The sequence below is a fragment of the Balaenoptera borealis genome, assembly GCF_965194805.1.
Source record: "Balaenoptera borealis genome assembly, chromosome: 14".
NCBI lineage: Eukaryota > Metazoa > Chordata > Mammalia > Artiodactyla > Balaenopteridae > Balaenoptera > Balaenoptera borealis.
In genome coordinates this window covers 18,922,259-18,945,659 of record NC_138875.1, presented here as the reverse complement: position 1 = coordinate 18,945,659, position 23,401 = coordinate 18,922,259, and the positions used below count along the sequence as shown (strand labels likewise).

The 23,401-nt window shown below is 37.8% G+C and overlaps 1 protein-coding gene across 22 annotated transcripts in view; it reads right to left on the bottom strand.

Annotated features, from left to right (window-relative positions):
• Positions 1–23,401, bottom strand: part of TCF4 (transcription factor 4) — a 354,962-nt gene that overhangs the window by 95,097 nt on the left and 236,464 nt on the right. Inside the window, exon 1 of one of the 22 annotated variants that reach the window (XM_082353736.1) lies at positions 3,448–4,389. The exons of 19 other annotated variants lie outside the window; for them this stretch is intronic. In XM_082353736.1, coding sequence (XP_082209862.1) covers positions 3,448–3,516 — 69 coding nt within the window. In that variant the 5' untranslated portion in view covers positions 3,517–4,389. Of the gene's footprint in view, positions 1–3,447; positions 4,390–23,401 lie in introns of those variants that run through there. 2 more of the 22 variants (XM_082353735.1, XM_082353734.1) reach the window with 2 other exon arrangements.

Sequence of the window (23,401 nt, the reverse complement as noted above, 5' to 3'; positions counted from 1 at the left end):
AAAATCAAAATTTAGAGCTAAAACTACACTTACGGTGGACCAGGTAATGCCTGACACTGCTTATTGCCTCAGTGAGGACAGACACAGCAATATTATTTGATAGGCGTTTATACTCAGAGCACTTAAAAGAAACCGTACTGATTTTCTCTGCAAAAACCCTCTCTCCCATAGTTAAGTAGTAGTGCTTTCAAAATTTTATTTAGCTGAGAATGGGCTTCATTTATATTGAAGCCTCTAACCCATAGAGAAAAGAAATCACACAATTCATGTTGGTCAAGTTCATTAAACTCTCACCTGAGGAGGAGCTGATTTTTTAAAAAATACATTCTGGTTTATATTCAAGATTTAGTCTTTGGCAGCTCTAGGGTTATGATTTGTTTTGGTAGGTTTTGGCTTCTTGAAGCCCACAGTTCAGGACAGGTCCAATATTTCACAGAAAGAAGGAAACAATTTGTTGTGAGTTATGGTCATGGAAACACTTCATAACTGAAGGTAATAGAAAATCCACATTTTCCTTTGTTTGTCCCAAAATATCATTGATTATAATATTTCCCTTGCTAGGAAGTTAGAGGAAAACTGATTTTGCAAACCCTATACATAGTTGCCAATTCAAAAAGAAGAAATCATAACTGTTGTAATGCTTAATTGTACTCTTCCCACAACCTAAAATCACAGTGTTTTGGAATGATTTTACATTTTTCTTCTTTTGTTTATTCACAGGGAAAACCTGCTTCCTCTGGCCTCTCTCAGTTCAGAGAGTTCAAACTGAATTTAAACAAGTAATTGACTTGTCACTGGGAAAAAAAAGAAGGAATTCAGGGCTGTGTTGTCTTCAGAGGGAAGCTTGTGGAACAAATAGCTGATCACACTTAACTCCAACAATTTAGGTTAAAACACACGTTGGTCATCCGAGCACATCCCCACAGAAATGCATGGATACTGAAACCCCAAACAACAAACGAAACTCAAGAAATGTAAAGTCTCTTCGATAGGCATTTTGAACAATTAACGCATGGCATACACAATCTCCACAAGATGTCTGGCACCAAATCAAAAGCTGCTGAATGCAGAATTAGAGCCAGTACAATACACACTGTAGAATAAACAAAAATCTGCTTCTCCAGTGTATGCATGAAGGCAATTTTTTAAAATGGTATAGAATTGGCTCCATCCAAGAACACGTACAACTGGACCTTGCTGTCTGTTTCTTAAAGCTAAAACGAAGAACTGGTAAGCATCCGTGGTTTCAAAAGCTTTCTGCTGGTGTTCCAAATGGCTATTTTTTCTAACTATAATGTATGTACAATTTGCCTCTTTCTAGTGTTTGAATCAATAGAGATACACATCACCAGATTTGTTTTTAATAAGTGCCTTAAAACAGTTCCTATAAATACATTTCCTGTGACAGAGTGATCTTGATTTTATGAGTACCATCCTCTCAAAAAAAAAAATCTAACAACCAAAATATTTGGCAACTGAGAGGGCATATTAGTGATATGATGTCATATTCAGCATTTTCTTATGGTAGAGGCAACTGGCAAGCTGTGGGAATGGAACACATATTTTTAAAAATTCCTTTTAGCTAAAAGAGAGTTAAAATGTCCAAAACTTCAACTAAAATGTTGTCAGTTCAGACATTTCAGACGCAAAATTAACAATTAACATATAAAAAAAAAATCACACCGCTGGTAATTCCTAAAGATAAAAACCACGGAAAATTATATTCATTGTATCCCTCTTATAATGCACAAGGGTCATATAATCTCTGAATCTATTTTATTGCTTCTGAGATGTTTTTTCTTACTGAATGTGACAGCATCACTCACAAAATTTTCATTAAAAGTTCTTTAAAATTAAAGGTACTGGCTGACTATGTTACGCGTGGGAATCTCAAAAAGATAACAGGCAAAAGTCTTAAGAACTACATATGAGTGACTACCAATTGCAAATTAGGCACTAGTTTTTTTTTTTAAAGTTACATAATCCCATGATTTATGTTTACAAACTTAACCACTTTACTTGATCAGTTCACAACATAAGCCATTTGTTTTAAAATTATATTTCCCTTACCACACTTAACTATTCTTCTAATTACCCGCTAGGTTCTCTCTCTTTTTTTAAAAGATAAAAACAGGATAGTTTTATAAACTTTTGATGATTTACTCGGACTTTTCAAAGTAAAAGTAGATATTCTTTCAGCTGTTGCCCATTCATAAAACTGGTTTCTTGAATGAAATTATTCATCTTCCTAAACCATACTGCACCCTCCAACACTTCTCTCCATGTGTGTGCATTCCAGTATATGCTCAGCTAGAAATAACCGTTATACATACATCGGCACGTATATACACTCACGCATATACCGCCACGCACACATGTTAATTCGCCTGCGCCAATCGCTACAGCTGAACTGGGCCTGCTTGAAAGCTCTGATCGGTCCCTTCTGGCCCAACTATCACACCCTGATTAAGATCAATCCAAATGGAAGTTCAAAGTACACAAAGAGAGCAGTTTGTAAATGGCTGCTTTTCACTTTTCCCCCATTCTCCTTTTCTATTTTAAAATAATAAAATTTTGCTTCTCTATTCCCCAACAACTCTTCCGGAGAGCTCCACATACCGATTTGAAAATATTGAAATCCTTTTCCTTCAGAGGGCCCAGCCGAAGGGAAAAAAAAAAATAAACCTCCAGATGGCAAGTATAAACCTTCTGCTGGGGTTATGCACAAAATACCAAACACATTTTTTTTTTCTTAAATAAAGCGTTTCTGTTGGAAGGGAGGGGGGGAAATGAGGAAAGAAGCCACACAACACAAATAACTTACAGCAATACTGTTATATGTATGAATGGGTCCCTGTTTTTTGGAGTTTTTTTCTTCCCCTTTTTGGCTTAAAAAAAAAAAAAGCTTATATAATCTACTTCTTAATTACATGTCTCAGTTCTATGTCTTTGCTCTATTTTAACCTCTCAGATTCTCTGCACTAAATCCATTTCACTTTAAGCTTCCAACTTAGTAAGACTGGATATCACAGAACCTCGGTCCAGGGAGAAACTTACCCCAAATTTTCTCTCAGCCTACCTGCATCTTTCTCAATATCTGATTTTCCTTTTAAACAGTCATTTGGAAGGAACAAGAATTTTCCAAAAGTTTTTTTTTTTTTTTTTTCATCTTACCACCTCCCAACTTTACCTTGACTGCAAACTTTCTAAAGCTCTGAAATCCATCTATTTTTTTCTTACCCTGCTTGGGTTGGGGGAACACAAAATCAAAAAAAAAAAAACACAACACCGATACCCCAGGATTGGCAAAGGATAAATATTTCATGGCACCGCGGAAGGTGCGGCCGTCCTGCGACAACTTTGCAAACAATGATCACCGCCTAGGATGCTCAACCCTGCGACAATAAAACTTGTCAAAAATCCCCCTCGCAGCCCGCGTCCGCTTACCGCTTTCCCATTATAGTAGTACATCAAAGAGTTGCCGCCCATGCCCGGGATTGTGTATGCGCAGTACATGGTCTCGGGTTCTTTTTTCTCCTCAGTACCACTCTAACAACTTTTATTTCAAACTCGCTGTCCCTTTTTTCACAACAATTCCTTCAGTTGCATTTTCCCATATGGCCGGGCCAAGCGTGGTGAATATGCAAAGCAGGAAGAGACCATTCCTGGCGGGCGGGGGAGGCCGCCGCGCTGCTGTCAGACGCTCAAGTTTGCGCAGCGGAGCTGGAAGGCAGCCCGGCCCTGATGGAGCTCTAAATCCTAATGCATACGCGACATGGATTCAACTTTTCCGAGGGGTTTTTTTTTATTAGTTCCTCGAATAATGCCGATTCGGACACATTTCTGCAGTCTTCACTTTCCCCTCCCCCCCTTTCTTTTTTCTTCTTTCTTTTTTGCTTTCTTTAAAAAAAAAAAATTTTTTTTTTTTTTTTTTTTTTTGGTTGTTGTTCTAGGCACCCTTTTCTTCTCTAAAATTTCCACTCAACTGCCTTAGGGTAAAAGTGGAACAGGGTCCATTATTGAGCAGAATACAAATGCAGTTAATTGACTCCCCCTCTCTCTCTCTCCCTCTCTTTCTTTTTTGTTTTAATTTGATTAAAAAGCGAGTGGCAGGAAGGGAATCGTATGATGCACATCTAATAACTCTGCCATCTGTCTCTGCTGCTGGCTAGCTCCCAGCATTGTACGCAGCTGCCTGAGAACCCGACTCGGAGAAAGGGGAGGGAAGGGGAGAGAGGGAGGGGAAAAAAAAAAAGAACGAAAACCACCACGTCTCTGACCTCGCTCAAAAGGAGAGAGGGGGCAGTGTTTTCTGACTGCCTGGTCAACAACCTACAAAACGGGGTTGCGGAATGAAACAGAGTAACAGTGCGGCCCGCCCGGGGCTCCGCGAGCCCTCGGCTTCGGCTTCCCCGGAACCGAAGGGAGGCTGGCCGCCCGTGAACTTCACCTCGCCACCCCGCAGCCGGCCGCGTGTCCCAAGGATTGGGAGGATGCTTCCCGCGCTGCGACCGGGCACCCCACCTCCACCTGGCCACACTCTCGAGTCTGGAGTTTGGTGCTTTCCCTGGGGCTGTGGATAATCTACCACCCACTTAACGCTATTTGTCTGCTGGGTTCTAAAGCAAGAGTTCATTGGTACCTCTGAACCTCCGAATGACTTACAGCTGTCAGTTCCTAAAAAGGCACCTCTGAGACCACGTTTTGGCATCATCCAAGTAGCCCCAAACCTGTATAAATATTTGAACAAACATTCCGTGCACACTTTCACTAAACTTAAAATTTTTACTAAACTTTAAGTGATTAAGAAAGCGAAAACCTTCCTTTACCTTTATGGATCACAACTGAACAACAGAATCTTTCTAGATCACAAGGTTTCTAACAAGCAAGTGAATAGATTTGCTTATGGTTTTATTTTTAAAAATATTATTATCAACCAACAAAAAGAGGGGGAAAAGGAACAAAAAAAAAAAAGAGGAAAGAAAGAAAGGGGGTGGGAGGAAAGGAGATGGGCTGGCTTGAGCTTGCCAAATTCAGAGCATCACAGGAAAGGAGGGCCTCTGGGAATTGATCCCAAATGAAACTAAATCATTTGCATATGCCGAAGCAAATGCCACCCGAGCATACATCTATTCTCAAGAATCAACTTTAATAATTCAAAGCACCTATTTCCTTACAACTCAATGTGGTAACAAAACACATACAGTATGAACCTACAACGGCGGGATTGTGGTGTCGGTTCCGAAGAGCAAAGCCTTGGCTAATGGTGGAAAGTTTCCCTCACACTGTAAAATAAACACACACACACACTGCACATGCACACGTACAGCGAAGGCCCAGAGGTTTGTCTAACTCACTTGCTCTGCATTTATTCGGAAGGTCCCCAGAGGTTTGTGTAAACAGTACTTGAATTATAATCACACATTTCATTCAAATTTCATGCTTTGAGGATTTTTTCCTCATTAGAACAGTTAGTTGTCAATCTGACAGGATCACATTTGTAACCTTTAAACCACCCTCAGTGTTTCATACATAAGGCCAAGGTACCCACCTACCAAAGGACAGTGTGTAAAAACCATGGCTTAGAAAAGAGTCTGGAATTTAAAGGGAGATAAGTTGGGTTTTTAGTTTTGGTCATTGTTCCTTTGTTGTTTCTTATAAAGACCCCTTATTTAGAAGCCTGTTTCTAGAGCCTCTCTAAATTTTCATAGGTGGACTGCTAGAAAGGTTTCTTAACTATTTTGATAAACAACCATTCTGCTTCACCTACATTAAATGCCTTCTCTTGCATATTTGCTAACATATAAATGCCTTTTTATACATTATGTAAGTATAAATAAAATTTTCATACTTTAAGGAGCCACAATTAATATTTTAAAAATTGAAGCTCTCGTTGCTTTTAAATATATTGTTAACATGTGCATAAATAAATATTTTTAATCTGATAAGGTGAAAGAGATTTTTAAACCCTGACAAATCAGCACCTGGGACTCAAAAAATTAAAATGGGACTAGAGCACTAAGCTTCCTGGCTTTATTAACTAATGAAAAAGGGTCTGAAATTTCAAAAGTACAAATTTGCAATGATTAATAAAGATATACTCCTTTGAAAGGTGCTCTTTGCATTATAACCAGTGAGACACTGAATGTATTATCATCCAGTGATGTTCAAGTTTTGGTTTGCTGACCTTGGAGTCTATTTCAATCACAGGACTCAAGTCGGTGGCTTGTCAACTGAGACGAGACGTTTCTGCAAACTCAGACTTTGAAGTTTTCTTTGTGACAGAAATATCACCCATGATAAATTTTTAGTGTGATGCGTGGGGCGTTAGCACAGAAGTATAGAAACAACTGAAGCTATATGCATAAATTCATGTGTTTCATAATAATTTTAAAAGAAGTCTTAATCATAGCAGCCAATTTTTAAGGGACCCTGACCTGGTCTATTGTTTGTTTCATCAGCGTAACATTGGGCAAGTTACCTAACTAGCAGTAGCTAGACAGTCCCTTTTTATCACTGAAAGGACTGGGAATGGAGGTTAGCCACTGAAAACAGTAAGCCACCAAGCTCTCTGATGGTTAACTGCAAACACCATTGAGGACACTAGGGGTAGGCAGTGTGCCCAAGTGTTTCCTCTGCCACTTTTGGGAAAAAAATCCTTACCAGTAAAATTATTGTTTAGAATACTGACCACCTAAAATACATCCATATTATTCTTAACTTTTTCTCTAAAGTTTACAGTTCTTTTGTGATTTTCCAAAAAATCCTTGACAGATATATTTGGGATGAAGGGGAATTGGGGACACATACCTAGAGTTGTCACAAAAAGTTGGGGGATATCTGACCAGAACTCCGAAACGCATGTGTATAGTATCACCTACAAGGTACACTTTCAGCAAAAACTTGCTGAATGAATGAATGACTGCATCAAAGAACAAGTAAATATTCTACACCACTTGAGTGAAAAGTCTTGGATTTCTGCATTCATTCAACCATTTCACAAACAATTATTTACCGTTTCCCAACTCTGGAGAGCCCCGTCGTGGGACGTGCACAGGATTCAGAGAAATGTACAACAGTCTTCCTGCCCTCAGAGATCTGCCACATGGCCAATGTCATGTGCTCAAGGTCATGTGACCAGTGCTCTTAATAAAATGGAAAAATGCGACCAAAGACTAATGCTTTAATTGTGAAGTAGGGACAGTCATACATGTATTAAACAATCAGACAACAAACTATTACGGGATAAGGAACTGAACTAGTCACTCCCAATCACAGATCTCATTAAAGTAAATTCTGCCTCTTTTTCTGAATAATGACTGCAACATTACACAGTTACTTCGAAGTCCAAATAAACCTAATAAACACACACATACCCGCACCCTGCAGATTGCCCAGAATAAGGCAGGTGCTTAACAAATGACTTGAATGAATGAATGAATGAATGAATGATGGTCATTTGAAGGGAATGTCATTTTCCCCCCAAAATATAACTCGGTAGAACTTGTACAACTCCATGTTTCTGTTTAAGTCATTAAACAATTTTTTTTCATATGATACTTGCTTACTTCTACAATGCTGTTCTTTTTTGCCTAGTATGGCTGAATTAGCTAAACATCATACCCCAAGGAAAATAGTGATATTCATCAACATACAGTGATTACATAGCATAATGGGAACAAGCAAACTTATAAAGTAAATGACCTCCTTAGGTAAATATCTACCCCACCAAAAAATTTTGATAATAAGACAGTTAACTAATACATGTGTAGTGATATACAATTTAAAGAGCATACAGTTGCCTACACTACTTTCATCTTCATAACTAGTACTCCATGACAGGTATTATCATCCCTACTTTAAAGACAGAGAATTAAGGCACAAAGAGTCTTGGATGACATTTCATAGATCACAAAGCTACAAAATCCCCAGGGCTTGAACTTGAGGGTCAGATATCTCTGTATGAGAATTACCACCTCGCTCCTCTGCAGCAGTGTGACAGGGGCCAAGTCATATCACAGGTTTGAGTTTTAGTTTCCTCCTCTTAACACAAGTGCTTCTTTTGAGGCATAAATGAGAGGACACCTCATTTAGTGTAGCAGGGGCATGTTATAAACGAGTAAATTTCCTTGTCCCTCCTTGTCCCTCTGCGCAAGAGTGCCTTAAAGAACAGTGGGAAAGCAATCCCCACCCAAAATAGGCAGCAAGTAACAGAAGTCTACTAAAATGGACAAAAATTATAAAAATACAGGACCACGCTAAACTCTTCGCTACTAAGCAATCAAATCACACTACTGGCATGAGAAGCTTGTATGTTCAGTTAGATACTTAAAATACATATTTTCTGTTGATGCGTCAGTATCAGAATCTATGTTCTCATATTTAAACATAAATGAATGATAAATTTTGCCACGTCAGAGAACGGAGCTTATCTGGGCTACCCTTATGCACTGAAAACAGGAGGTATTACTGAATTTAAGTTATTCAGAAGCTAAACAATCAGATTATTTTTTTTGCTCTCCAGTAGGAGACATTTAATTAGCTAAATTAATGTTGGTGTTGAGTTAGTAGTAAATGGACATACAAGGATTGTTATATTATAAAAATTTTAGTAAATGGCGATAGCTTGTAATACCTAAGATGGGGTTGCTGTTTAAAAACCAACTTAAACTGCAATGACAAAAATCCACTTCATAAAAGATTAATTATCCAAAGGAGGATGCAGACACACACATACACACATGCACACACACACAGAGTAAAAAGAATTTTTTCTGATGACCATAACTTGAGACAGCCTTGCAATCTAGGAGTGAACACCAACAAACTTCCTGTATGGACATTTCTATATCTTTTTGTATTGAGATCTTTAGAATGTAAAATAACTGTGTTCTCTGATAAGTGAGAAAGCTTTATTACCTTAAAACAATGGTTCTCTTCAATTGGAATCCCAATTATCTCAAACTTTTTTGCCAAATACACATTTATCTGGAGAAAATACTTATCTCAGATAAATATACTTGTCACATAATTATACAAATATTTCTCTGAAGCAAATCCGTATTACACGCAGTACTGAGATAAAGCACAAATCATCTCAGTCTTCTCTGGGGCATAAACTTATTCTCTTAGCACCATTTAGATTATTACAGGTACAATAGTTTTAAGAATTCGTATGGCTCAAATGTAGAGAAGTTTAGTTTGAAAGATGCTTTTATCACAGAAGAGTATCAAAATATCAGCATAGACTGGGAAATCTAAATTCTACTTGTGGCCTAATCAGAGACTTCCTACCGTTATCTTGAATTGGCTACTTTTATATGGCTTGAGTTCATATGCAGACATCTAAATGGTTTATCACATGATCAATATTTATTCTCTTCCTGGCTGGTCAGATAGCTTGTAGTCATATTGATTGCTAAGGGTAAGCAATATGGACTAAATTTTTTTGACCAGGCTTCTGTTCCACAAATATTCATCTTCTACCTTTCTGTGGCAGTATTTCTCTTCAGAAGAAAGAAGAGGTTTCTCATTTTGCTTTACACGGTATTATAAAAACTCACAGACATATACTGTTTTGGTGACATACAGTAGTATGCAAAATAAATGCAAAAAACTGGTTCCAAAATTCTTGCATGCAGTTGGATCTGGTTAGAGTCATTTTTCCCACTTTTTCACATTTTCTCATTTCTATGGTAAAGAATACAATGAGTATGTCATTACCCATATGAACATAACATTTTCGAAGAAACTCAACAAGCCAGAGATATAAAATGGCACTACGCTGCACACTGGGGAACATGTATATAAGGGCATGTATGATATGGTAAAGTGAAATACACTCAGTTGCAAGACCAGAATATACAGATTTTCATGTTTAATTGCAATGCAAACTGCACGCTTGACTCAAACTGAAGTTCACTTCTTCCTTCCTCAATTCCATGCAAAGACCTGTAATTGCAAAAGTCATACATTTATTCTACTACCAAAATCTCTCAAACATTGAATGAAATTAGAAAATGATAGTGCAAGTGACACTTCTGACGACTGAAGGAGATATTTTAGTTAAGAAGAAAAGACTTCACTGCGCTTTTTATTTTTACCCCAGGACATCAATCTCTTTCCCCTGGGATAAGTGGAATGTTCTTTGGGGGGAAAAATTCCTTTATCCTAACCCAGTATAATCCATAGCCAGTCTCCGAGTTTGATACAAAAACAAACCATTTCTATTTTGGTGCAATGAGGAAGCATCACACTGGACAATATAAAAACAGAGATGGAGGAAGTTGACTCAGATTGCTGCACTTCCTAGATGAAGAAAGCTAGCAGGCTTACCACAATCACCTGTATCAAATGAAATAAGACGACAACTGTTTTTTCCGTCAAATTGATGCACGTGTAAAAATGAATTCCCGAAAAGTTAAAGGGGAAATCCTGGGTATGTTTGTTTGCCTGGATGAAGGATGCCATTTGAGAAACTTTTGACAAAATGGATTGATGAAGCAGATTGGAATCTGGGCACAGGATGTACACAATTTTTTAAACATTGTGAATAAATAATGGGCTTCCCAATGCATTGCTCAGTGATCAGAGGGAAATGTGATATCACAATGAAAATCATTTTCATTCTAAATAGAATAATTGTCCAGGGTTTGTTAAGTCCCTTTGGGGGTGGGAATTCTAACAACTTCCTGAGGTTTCTAACTGTTGATTACCTTTCTTTGACATCACTGAGCAAGTAGAACAACGAATTGCTTGCTGGGCAGAGAACAAACAGTTTTCAAATACTTTAACGGCTATCTCTGTTAAACACTCAGAATTAAAAGAGTAGGTAAAAAGAATGAAAAAAATGTTTTAAAATGGAAGTGATTGACCATACAAGATTAGCATCCAATGCACATCCGTTATTTTAATGTCTATCTCAAATTCCTGTTTTAAAAAGTTTCTGCCTAAAATATTCTCTTGTGTAACTGGGAACCAGCCCCTCGGAGCAAGAATTAATGGTATTTCAGGAGAAAGGAGTAGCAGATTTAAGTTCCCTCAAGGCTGATCCTTAGCCTAAAGCTTAGGCTTGGTCATTGGTCCATTCCTGACCTAAATATTGCATTCTTTAACTCAAAATGACCTTGAATTTTAACTACTCAGTTTCAAAAACAAATGACCTCTTCCTCTGTTAATCATAAGCACTTAAACATCTACCCCACACATAAACACAGAGATGTGTGAAGAGTCACACGAGATGTTCTGCACCATCATCCATTGAGACAAGTGCTTACAGCAAATTCCGTGAGTAACCCCAAAAGAAATTGTTTTAAAATGGATAAGTTGCAATTACAGAAATTTTTGAGCTTCTACTAAATAAAACAGAAATAAATTCATAAGCTTTCACTGAACACAAACAGCATTAAAATTAGAACTATTTGGCAAAAAATTGACACCGATACATTTCAGTTTCTAACATAGGTGAGGAGTGCCCAAAACTCATACGGCAGTAAGGATCTTACTTCCATTCATTTAAGGCTGGGCAGAAACTGGCTTAAAATGACGTCTTCCTAGTCATAGCCGGCATTAGTAGTTAATAGTGCCAAATTGCCAAATTATGGTGCTTACAAACCAGAGGCATGAAAGCTGCCTCTATTTGTTTGACAAGGGTGTTTCCCAAAATGTCAGTCAGCTTTCTGCCTCCTTTGAATGGGATGATCAAATGCATTCTGAAAGTAAAACAACTTAAAATTTGCTTAATATGAGTCAAAATCTTAAACAGGTCAACTTTCCCGTGCTTACACCCAACTGGAGATTTCCTTTTCCGCAGCATGTGACATGTTCTGTAATATCTGTTCAGAGCCTGCAAGCCATGTTCTTTATGGGGTCTAAGCACCTACCCGCTCAGTGTTACCATATAGGTATGTGTGCATATGTGTTGGGTGCAAGGAAAGGGTACAGAAAACACAGTAAACTTAAGAGTTCCTCAAGCCTTACCCATTTTGTACATGGCCTGTGTCCTTCCAACTTGCTAGCAATGTTGATCTATAACCGATCAACTTATACTTTTTTCAATAAAAATAAGTCATTTAAAAAAATAAAATAGGGCTTCCCTGGTGGCGCAGTGGTTGAGAATCTGCCTGCTAATGCAGGGGACACGGGTTCGAGCCCTGGTCTGGGAAGATCCCACATGCCGCGGAGCAACTAGGCCCGTGCGCCACAAATACTGAGCCTGCGCGTCTGGAGCCTGTGCTCCGCAACAAGAGAAGCCACGATAGTGAGAGGCCCGCGCACCGCAATGAAGAATGGCCCCCGCTTGCCGCAACTAGAGGAAGCCCTCGCACAGAAACGAAGACTCAACGCTGCCAAATAAATAATTAATTAATTAATTAAAGGTGCTAATAATTAAAATAAATAAATAAAATAAAATAAAATAAAATGTTTGGGCCCATAAGGCTTTCTCAGAGTTGAGCATTTCTGTATCAAGTCATTCTTAGTACCATTACTAAACAAATGGCTATATTTTATGATAAATAATTTTTAAACATAAAAAAGTTTAAAAAAATTTTAAATTGTCTTTTTGGTTTTTTTAACGACTTCCAAAAGAGCTAAAATTTCTGATTCTCCAAGTATGTGGGGATGAGACCTCCATCCCCATCACCTGTTCTCCTGTCCTTATTAAAATAATGTGGAAGCCAGAAACCAAGACGGTGCTTCAAGTTCTGGCTTTATCTAAATCTCAGTTTCTTTATAAATAAATATATTTTGAATAAATAAGTGTTAAATTGTCATCATGACAGTTTTTTTTCCCAACTTAAAAATTCTGTGATTTATGTTTTTATTATAATGTGATATCTCTGGACAACCCATCTCTGAAAATATAAAGCCAATCAAAAGTTGTTTCTGCAGCTAAACAAGCAAAAGCTCAACAATAGGGAAGAGATACACAGAAGCTGCTAGAAGCTCAATCACTATCTGTGGCCTCTTTCTTCATCTCGCCAGATCTGTAACCCTCAGCCATCCAGAATCAAGTTCTGTAGTCACTTCCAGATAAGGACCATTCTAGAATATATGGCTCTTGAACAAAGTTTAATGCCATGAATTGTAGCTAAATAAATTGTGTCCCTACTTTATTGCCCCCAAATACTATAAATTTTTAGAGTAGAGATTACGATTTAAATTTCTTTGCCCCGCCCTATAACAATGTTATATGCATATAATAGGAGCTCAATTACATTTTTGCTCATTGAGTGAATGAGGAACAAAAAGAGATTTATTTCCTTCCTTTCCACAATGACAGAAATGATCAAGTCCAGAGTTGTCAGAAAAACACATTACAGCCAGCTGTAACTTCAATCTGAGAATAAGTCAAATCTTCATGAAATGGAAAAATGAGTATATTATTAGACAAAAATTTTCGAACAGAGCTATACCTGCATTATACTGATAAAACACATACACACACATGTAGCTATGATGAATTGTTTCCCCAGTTTTCAAACGTTTTAATGATTATTTTTGATTTCATGAGCCCAGCCTTTCCCTCACCTGGATTACGAACTGCTGAAGAATAGGGATGGACCAAATTTTATTTGCTGGGCTGGCAGAGAGCATATTCATTTACACATATACTTCGCAGAAGGGGGCTTGGAGGATCTAATTTACCTTCCTTTCTCTTGTATAGTGTGGCTATTTTCTCAATGGAATAATTAATCGTGCCAACAATATGCCAAAGATATAAAAATGGATACATGCATTGTCACTTTTGAGAGGTGATACTGTTATGTCACTTAGTATGTGTGATGCAGACTCCTGTTTCACGTATTCTTTAGTTTTTCTTGGCAGGTCCCCCCTACTTATTTAATCTATATTCTACTTTAAAAATTCTTTTTATAAACATTTTCTTAGAGGGACAACATACCCTCCTATGGCTAGACATTATTTCCTAATGACGTGGAGGAAAACAAAACAAAGAAGCAGGTGTTTTCCATGTCATTTCCACATATTTAACCTTTTTTTGTTGTCCTTTCCAACACATTCCATTTAACCAGATTTTAGGCACGACAGAAAAAAAAACTTTGAAAGATGTTATTTTGTTACATTGTTAAAAATATGCTGATAACAAAGAAACTCACCAACAATTACGGTAAATCTCATAGTTGATTTCATCTTTATACTATATATTACATTGTTACCAGGGACTGTGCCATTACATCAATTGTTGGACTTTTAAGAGACATCGTCTCTGTATTTATTAGTCCACAAGGTGGATCCGTGGTACTGGGCCCCTATGAAGCATCATGAAATGAACTCTTGCTTGGAAAACTACTTGTGGCCACTTGTATCTTTGCATAAATCTTCACAAAGGCAGGAACTTTGGTCCATGGCTGTGCACTCTCCAGGAAGCCTGGCACTTAGTAGGTGTGCAATAAATATTTGCTGAATTTTTAAATTTGACACTTGAGCCTTAAGCAGATTCAAAGCTAAGTGGTTACATGATGATATAGTATCATCAATCGCTCTCCATACTTTCTGGCTGATGTCAGATGCGGAGCTGAAGACTGGAACTTTGTTGATTAGAATCCTAAGAGAAAGGCACTAACATTTTGTAAAGACTGGTTTGAAATATACTTGAGATCTGGATACATGTAAGTCATATCTTTCATGAAACAAGCTTAATGCATCTGGTCTACCTAAAATTTACTAAGTATATAACATACAGTTAATACACTTTCAATATCCTTAGCTAAGAAGAAATGTCTGAAAGCATCTACAAAAATAAGTTATCATTTTAGTTGTTTATACCTTTTAAAAAAAGTTTCCTGACTTACTGATTATCATCTTAGAGACACCTGGTAGCAATGCAATAGTTAAGGCTCTGTCCGGGTCTCCTTTTAAATTCCCAATTTTCAGATGTTTGGAAGGAAACTGCTAGAATCTTAAATTTGCTATGCAGAGTTGTCTGTAGAGATGCAAATTTCATTTATCTCACTCTTTATATACTTTTCTTTCTGAAAAATCTGTAAAAGGCTAAGTCATTTTGGATCATACAGTGCATGGAAATAGACTGCTTTAATACTTGAGATGTTTTATCGTTATTATCTACGGCTCTTGCCAGAAAAAAAATACACACACAAAAACACCTCAACTCACCTCCGCATATCCTAATATACCTTAATTTCTCTGAATAAATTGCAGGTGCTTCATTCTAAATGTGGTCCAATGACTGACATTTCAAACCCAAAATCTCAGTAAGTGGCTGCAGTGCTTAACGTTGTTGGCATGCACGGCGCTTGCATGAAGGAAACTAGGGCCATGCCACCCTACCGTGCAATACATTTAATCTGAACTCTTTAATCTCAGCTGTGGTTATCCATTTTGTTGTCCTGAGGGCTGCAAGTTCCCAGTAAAGTTGGAAGACCGACTGAGCTTTATTTTCCAGCGAAGATTATTTCTGTTCTCTGTTGTTGAGTTGGGAGCACATCTGTGCGAAGGAGTTTCAAAGAACCCAGGATGGTCAGAGAATAATCAGCTCAAAACTTCACCTGAGTTCACAAACTATGGACTACACAAGACTTTTGTGAACTCCTCCGGAACCACAACCATTTACATGACTTTTAAACTGGATCTGAGTCAAGAAGTATTGCTTGATATTGACCTCAAGGGTATTTTTTCCCCTGATTTTACCCAATATGCACAGCCATGAACAAGGACTGAGCCTAATTTCATTTTCCATACAGTAACTAGCATGTTATTTGTGTTTCACGAATGAAATGTAATTGTAGGGACACAGCCTCAACTGCTCATTCAAATCAAACCATAATATTAAGAGCATTATCTTCAAAAAATAACAGCTTGATTTAGTAAAAAAGATTCTTACCAATAAAAACAATAAAACATCCTAAATCATACTCCACATACTTTAAATAGCCTGAAATAACTTTTATTAATAGCGTGTAAGTCTTGTATTCATAACTGAGTCTTCACAGTAAATGCACTATTTAGGTATATTCTGATGAATTGTCATAGGAAAAAAGGATCTGCCATCATTTCTAAACAAAATCTCCAATTACACAGTTCCAAGATAAATCAAAATGGACCGTAATTTAAAGTATTAAAAACAATGGGCTAAGACACCTGGCCTAGAAAAAAAAATTCCTTTCAGAAAAAAGGAAATAGTATAAAAACTCTTGCCTACTTAAAATGAGTTTTAAATGGGTGCAGGGGACAGCGCCTGCATCTTTCTAGAAGTGAGAGCATATACTACAAAATAATAATTAGAAATTAAATAACTGATACTAGCAATGTGAGTTATCAAGTTGAATTCATAAATTATGACCTGGCTAACTCGGAATTAAAATTATTAATTATCCAAAATAAACCACTGCCTGTTCTAGAAAACATCTTAATCCTAACCTAGAGAAAAGTTACTATTTAGTAACACCTTTCTTCAGGGGCTAAGAGGACTCCATTTCCACTGTCAAAAATACCCATTTAAATGGGTAATAGCCAAATATCTACCGATGAATTATTCAAATCTTCTCAAATGTTGGGGCAAAAGGAAGGTTTGGCAAATTGGTACTAAATTTTCAGTTTAATTATAAAACCCATTCTTAGGAATTAAAAATAATGTCTTAAAAGCTGACTAAGGACCAGATTTGGCCACTGAAGGCTGTGTGACGCTCTTGCTGAAAGACAAGAACAGAACAAACACATCCGAGCAGAGTGTGCCGGCCACAATCATGGAACTTACACCCAGGGAAACCTGTCCTTAATTTATCCCGTCGTGTGTAGATTTGGCAAGAATCTCCAAACGTCATTTACATACCATATGCCCTGAATTACCTAGGCACAATGGCTGTGGTTAAATATGATGTTTCAGGTCTGACTGTTTGCTTCCTTTTGTAAGTTTTGCAGCTTTCATTTCATTTTTCTCTTTACTAAACAACTGAATACGATATTGTGTGCTGCATTAGAACGTTTTGTTAAATCAATAAATAGTTCATTGTGCCTTGTGATTAGAAAAAAATGATCCTGAGGTAGGCGACCAGGAGGTATTATTTCTCCTAAGTAAGAATCAAATAAAGAAAATCAGCTCTTTATGCTTTGGACTCATTCTAACCTTCGGTCTCTTTACTAGGCATATAAATGCGAGGCATTCAACAATTAAATAGGCAGAAATCAAATATTATGACTTCTGTGGAACATATAAAATTGGTCAGCAAGTTTTCATGTTTAGAATGCATCCATGAAAATAGATTCTTGGTAATTCCTGTATTTGTTCCTCTTATAATTAAAAGGCATTATTATTGTCTGGTGCCTTAGTTTCCCTCTTCCCCCAACAATGGTAGTAACACAAACTTAGTAATATTTGTCCAGATTCTCACACTAAATTTAAAGTCAGATTGATAAAAACGTATACTTAAACCAAAAAGATCAATAGCCTAAAAAAGGCTTGGAGCAGAACTACGTACATATTTTTTGTTGTGTACTATAAATTTGACTGTATAAACTTCCAATTAAAAATGACATTCACACCATCATTTTTGATAGAATTTTGCACAGTAGGAATACTCATTAATGCAGGGTAATACAGTGTGATAAGCAGCTTAGACATCAAAATAGCAAAAAAAAAAAAAAAAAGCCAGTTGGTCTACTCTTTTCATGAGTAAAATGAAACTTAAAAAAATTAAATACCTGAGGAATTAATTAAAAAGAACACTTATTGGCATACATATTTTTTTTAACTATGTCGAATCAAAAGCATCCATTCTCTAGTCAGTTTCTACTGCAGAGGTCTCAGTCCTAGTACAAAAACACAAAAACGAAAACATATCCATCCTATATCTGATGATAATACATTAAATGCATTACAGTATTCAAAATAGAATAAAATTTAAGTTAAATAATTTTACTTATCCTACAAGTACCCTCCTAAATAGAGTGTGTGTATATCTATATACATTTATATTTTTTTAAATCATTGAATTGAAGGTATCTGAAATATCTGAATTCCTTTCAGCATTGGTAAAAGAGAGGCAGGCAGGAGCCCATCAGCTACAAATTGTGGGCACATGGGTCATTTCTTGATCTTAAACTGTAAAATACAAAGTGATTATATAATCCTCAGGAAATGGCAAAGGAGAAATAGGTTAAAGGCAATGTGGTTATTTCAGAATCCTATGAAATAATTTGCTTTCTTTAAGGGACAAGGAAAGAAAAGAAGCTACCCCTTGAAGACGGGCAATGAAAGGGTTAACAGACATATGCTGTATAATTAGGAGATGCATTAATGATTATGAATAGTAAATGATTTGGTGCAAAGAAAAAAATTTTAGTCAAAGGGACATGTACCTATCTTACATGTTTATTAGTAACTGTATATAACTAGAGAATTCTGCTATTAAGAATCTTGCATTATTGGTGTAAATACTTCCAAGGGTACATCAAATTGTAATCTTTCATATGACATCCATCAAACCAGGCTGGAGATTTTGACAAACATTAAACACAGTAAGGAGGCAATTATGTATGCATGATTTAATCTGCAACTAATTAATATGCAAATTTATTCATATGTTAGTTACTAAATTAAAAATGCAAAGAAGCCCTTATGGTGATTCTCGAAATTTTGCACAAACAGAACATTTAAAATGTAAGAAAAATGAAGTTTTTTAGAAACCTATAACACACTTTTAGTGTCTCCAGAACCTGTTGCATTAAGAAGACTCAAAAAAAATGTTTGTTTAAATACTAGATAATAATTTAAAAGGTGTGCTAATTTTATGTGAGAATGTGGGAACAGAAAGGTTAATCAGAATTCTCTCGAACTCTTAAGAGATACACTCTAATTGCCAGACAAATGGTATTCTATTTCTAAGCATCCTTCCCTGCTTTTAGGGTTGGCAAAAGTTGGTCATCTTACTGATACCTTGTACAAATGGTTAGGGGAATAAATAGTATATGAAAGCGACTAGATATATTGAAAATTCCAGGGTAACTCTGAGACCATTTGGTGCTCACTAAACACACAATTCACTCCTCAAGATGGCAACTCGCTCTTTTTGCCTTTGGGGAACAGCTCTTTGCAAACAGAGAAATGGGAGGAAAATCTTGAGAAATTCTCCCCAACTCTCTTCCGAATGAATCCTTCGAAGAAAATAATGCCACTAACCCAAGAGCCACAACCTCCCCAAAAAGCAGAAGGTAATTCCATCTGAATTCAATCTGGCTATTTTAGCCCTGCGTTTTCCAGAGAGCCCAAAACGGATTTGACTCTTTGATGGCAGATGAGGGATGTGGAGTCGTGTCATTTAAAAAGATCTTTGGATGTCTGCATACTGGGGAATATCCACTGAAGTGCATATCTTATCCTTTGGCACCACTGCCTTCTGCGAGAATCTGATTTCCCGGTGATTTCCTAGTGATCAGCAGTGAGATTTTGTGCGGATCACCTCTGATCTGATTACCTTTTTCATTCGAAGTCCGACGGGCCATGTATACAGCTCCTGGAGCTGGCTCTGGGAACAGCTGTAGTGGCCTCAAGAAATCAACGCAAGTCAACTGTACGAGGAAGCACAATAGCAGTGTCTACGGCTCTTCCTAGGGCACTGAACTCTCACCCACGTTAGAAAAAAAAAAATCGCCATCAGTCGCATCGCTGCCAAGTGACACACAAAAAGGAAGTTAACCATTGGTTGTTACTTTTATTCACAGTCTGACTCTGATCTCCCAGCTTCCCTTCGCCCCTTCTGATGCCAAGCGGGCTACAGCTTGCCCATTTCATTTCAACTACGGCAGCCAAAAAAAGCACTGCCCCACCGTGCAGCGACAAGCAGTCTGTTTTGATATTAGTACCTCAGTATGAGCTAGCAGAGAGTCAGATGTCCCCAAACTATGTGCCCTCCCCTGAGGGACTCGGTCCCGGCCTTCCTTGGCCAGAGAGATGGTGAGCCTGCCACAAATCCTCAGCTTTGAAAGCGCCGGGGAAGGAAACGCACCATCCACGGGGCTCAGGCAGAAACGGCGAGGAGAGCCTCTTCTGGGGAGGGGATTCCTGCCCTCCAATTTAACACTTGTGTCTAACTGGAAATATTAACTCAGATTCTCTGTGCTCCCTGCCAGCCAGCATTCAGCAGCGCAAACTGAATTATGTAAGGGAAGGAGTCCTTTTCTTACGTAATTAAATCTTAGTAGGGGCTAGTAAGTAAACATCAGATTTTCTTATTTTTCTTTCATAAAAGAAAGAGGTCGATGTGGGATTCAGAAGAATAGTTTTTTCCCCACTGATTCTCAGGGAGGGAGGAAGATGGTAATAAAATCCTCCCTTTCTCTCCCCCAAACACTGCTCTCTTTGCTAAATACACAGAATCTGACTTTAACCTGGTTTAACCCCTGAATGTGTCTGGAATGTGCTCATTCTCTCCAGCCTTAACGTATCATGTTTTTTAGGATTGCAATGAGGCAGCCTCAGGTGAGGAGACTTGATGCCTGGGCACTTCAGGAATCTGAGAGGAACCGAGGTATCTTTAATTTTTACAGGTGACTCAATTTTGGTTGTGACCAGAACTGAACATAAAGCTTTCAAAAGCTTCAATGTACACATTTATGCATTCATTACACAGTGTTAAATCTAATTTGTTCTTTTTACTGTCACAGGAAGCACATGTTTAAAGCAATCTGTTTCCTCATGTGAATGCTTTCCTGTCTGTTTAAAAAAAATTGCGACACACTTTACCCTGAGTAACCAAGAGGTGATCATAAATATCCCTAAATAGCATTAAACAGATATGAAAGACATTAACACTTCCAGAATGCCAAAGTAGTATTAAAAAAAAAAATTCTAACAGACGCTCCTAGGTCAAAAAGTGAAATGTGTGTTTCCTGAAAAAACACTCATCAGAATCATAAATGAACTGTGGGGAGAAAAGTGAGGTGTTGCTGAATAACCCAGGATCCTCTTGGTGAGGAACTTGGCAACCCATTGCCAAAGGGCACTTGCCATAAAAAGCCAAATGGAAATGGAAGTTTGATGAAAACCAATATCCTTTGTAATCCACAAGGTGGCAATGACTACAAATGAGGGGCGACTCTTGGAGGAAGAGGTCCAGCCAAAAGGGACCTTTCCTGAGGAACTTAACGCGGGGTCTGGTTTTGCTGTACACTGAAATTGGCTGGGAAGAGATATTTGTTGTGAAATGTATCGGTCATGCTCTCTCTCCTCCACCCCCTTTGGCAGATGTTTTTTTTTTTCCCCTTTAAATGCAAGAATTCATGAATCAGCCCTTGCAAAAATTGTTTTAGGTTTCCCACAGCTGACAAGCAAAAATACTTTTTTTCCCCTAATGAATTCAGCAATGGCATTGAGAAAAAACACATTACTAGGCAGCAAAGGCCAGAATCCCCCAATTCTTTGACTTTCCCTGAAAACGTCTGCTTAAATAACCCTGTTTAATGTTAGAAATGGACCTAAACAGTCCTAAACAAATCGAACTCTGTTTTACTTTAGAAGAGAAACAAACTGCCACACGCACCCACCTAGTCAAGGCATCTTCGTCTTGTCAGATGAAGTCAAAACCCCAGGTCTAACCGTCTCTTTTCATGGGTACCAGAGCCAGCCCTACAAAGGTAGACCCGCGCATCACTCGGGAGCCCCGCTTCTGGCCACTTACAGGATGACGCTGATAGAATAGGAAATAAGAAGCATGTATCTCCTTATCACTTAGAGGCAGGGCTGATTTAGGCATAAACAAATGATTGGCAGAGAGAATCAAATTATGAGGACTCCGTCATCTTGGCCTGATGTCCTCTTCCAAAAGAAAAAAGATGGGGTACACCCTTCCAACACAAACTTGGCTGAGCGATGAAGTCGGATGATTAAAAAGGCTGACTAGGTGTCTTGGACGGATGGAGATACTATTGTAAGGACAAAGAGATACAGAAAGTGCTCACGATATTTCCTAAGTTCAGAAAAAGCAAGTGGCCTCCCGTTAGGTAGAATTTTTCTGAATGCACTTGAGACCCTGGTGTAAGTTTCTGCTCTGTTGCTAACAAGCTGCATGTTTTTCTCTAGTGGTTACTCTGTTACCGTTGCCAGTGCTTATCACAATTATCCTTAGCTGTTAATTTCTAGATACCTACAATGCCTCAAGGCTATGCTAAGCACATTATATATTTTTTTGTAATTTATTTATCACAATATCCTTAGGAGGTATGTATATTTTCCCCATTTTTCAGGGAAGTAGTCAAGGATAATTACATCATGTGCCCAGAGCCAGGTAGCCAGTAAGTGGCATAGCCAACTGAAAACCCAAGTGATCAGATTCCATGCTCTTAACCACTAGATGATACTGTTTCTATTACAGAAATGCTATTCTGGAATGTCTCAATTTTCTAAGGGATCTGCCTGGGCCAAAGTTGTGCATTCTAACCAGTGACTTAGAGGTATTGAGGGTCATTCTACAGTGAGATGAAATTTCTGAATATTTAATTTATTCCATATCGTCAAATACTTGCTAAATGAGCATCAGTCAGGTTGTCGAGAGCTTCTGGTCTACAAAGTGTCCCAAATAGCTACAGCCTCATGGTTAAGGACACAGAAAACCTTGAAGGCAGACTGCCGAGGTCACTATCCCAGCTCTGCCACTTACTAGCTGTGTCACCTCGGGCCTGTTTCTTCACCTCTCTGTGTCTCCATTCTTTTATGCGTGAATAAACAGTAGTACCCATCTCAATTGGACGGTGTAGGAATAAATGACTGAATAGATGCAAAGTGCTCCGTGTGTGATGCAGAATAAGCACTATGTTAAGGGTCTGTTAGTACACTAACATCAGCTCACTAAGCAGGCACTATTTCTATCTATTTTATAGACCACAAAATAGGTTTGTGACCTAACCAAGGCCACTGAGTGAGTAAGTAGAGGATATTAGACACTAAGTTAGGAAGATCTCTTTATTTCTAGTGGTGTTATCTGCACCCTACTCTACCACTTTTATTACTATATTCATTCACTGGAAATATATTTTGAAGTAATATGCAGAAGGCAGTGAGTTGAGTTTCTGTGGGACAAAAAAAAAGATGTATATAAAACAAGAAAGACCTTTACTCTCTTCAAGGTGGTTACAAGTGAGTAGGGGGATTCAGCATCTCCATAAAAAACCTAAAGGACAAAACGTCCCTGTGTTACACTGGGTGTGATTTTATTTTTTTGAATGTACAACTTTCTCCAAAGCCCAGACCTGCTCTTTAAAATGCTAAGGCCATTCCCCAAATTGGGATGTGAGTGACACTATATTGAATTGTTCAATGATACATGGCATGTCTGGCTTTTAGTTTAGTTGAAAAATATGCTTTGAATAAGTATAAATGAAGAAAAGTGAATGAATGAATGAATGAAAGAAAACTTCTAAAAATGCTTTT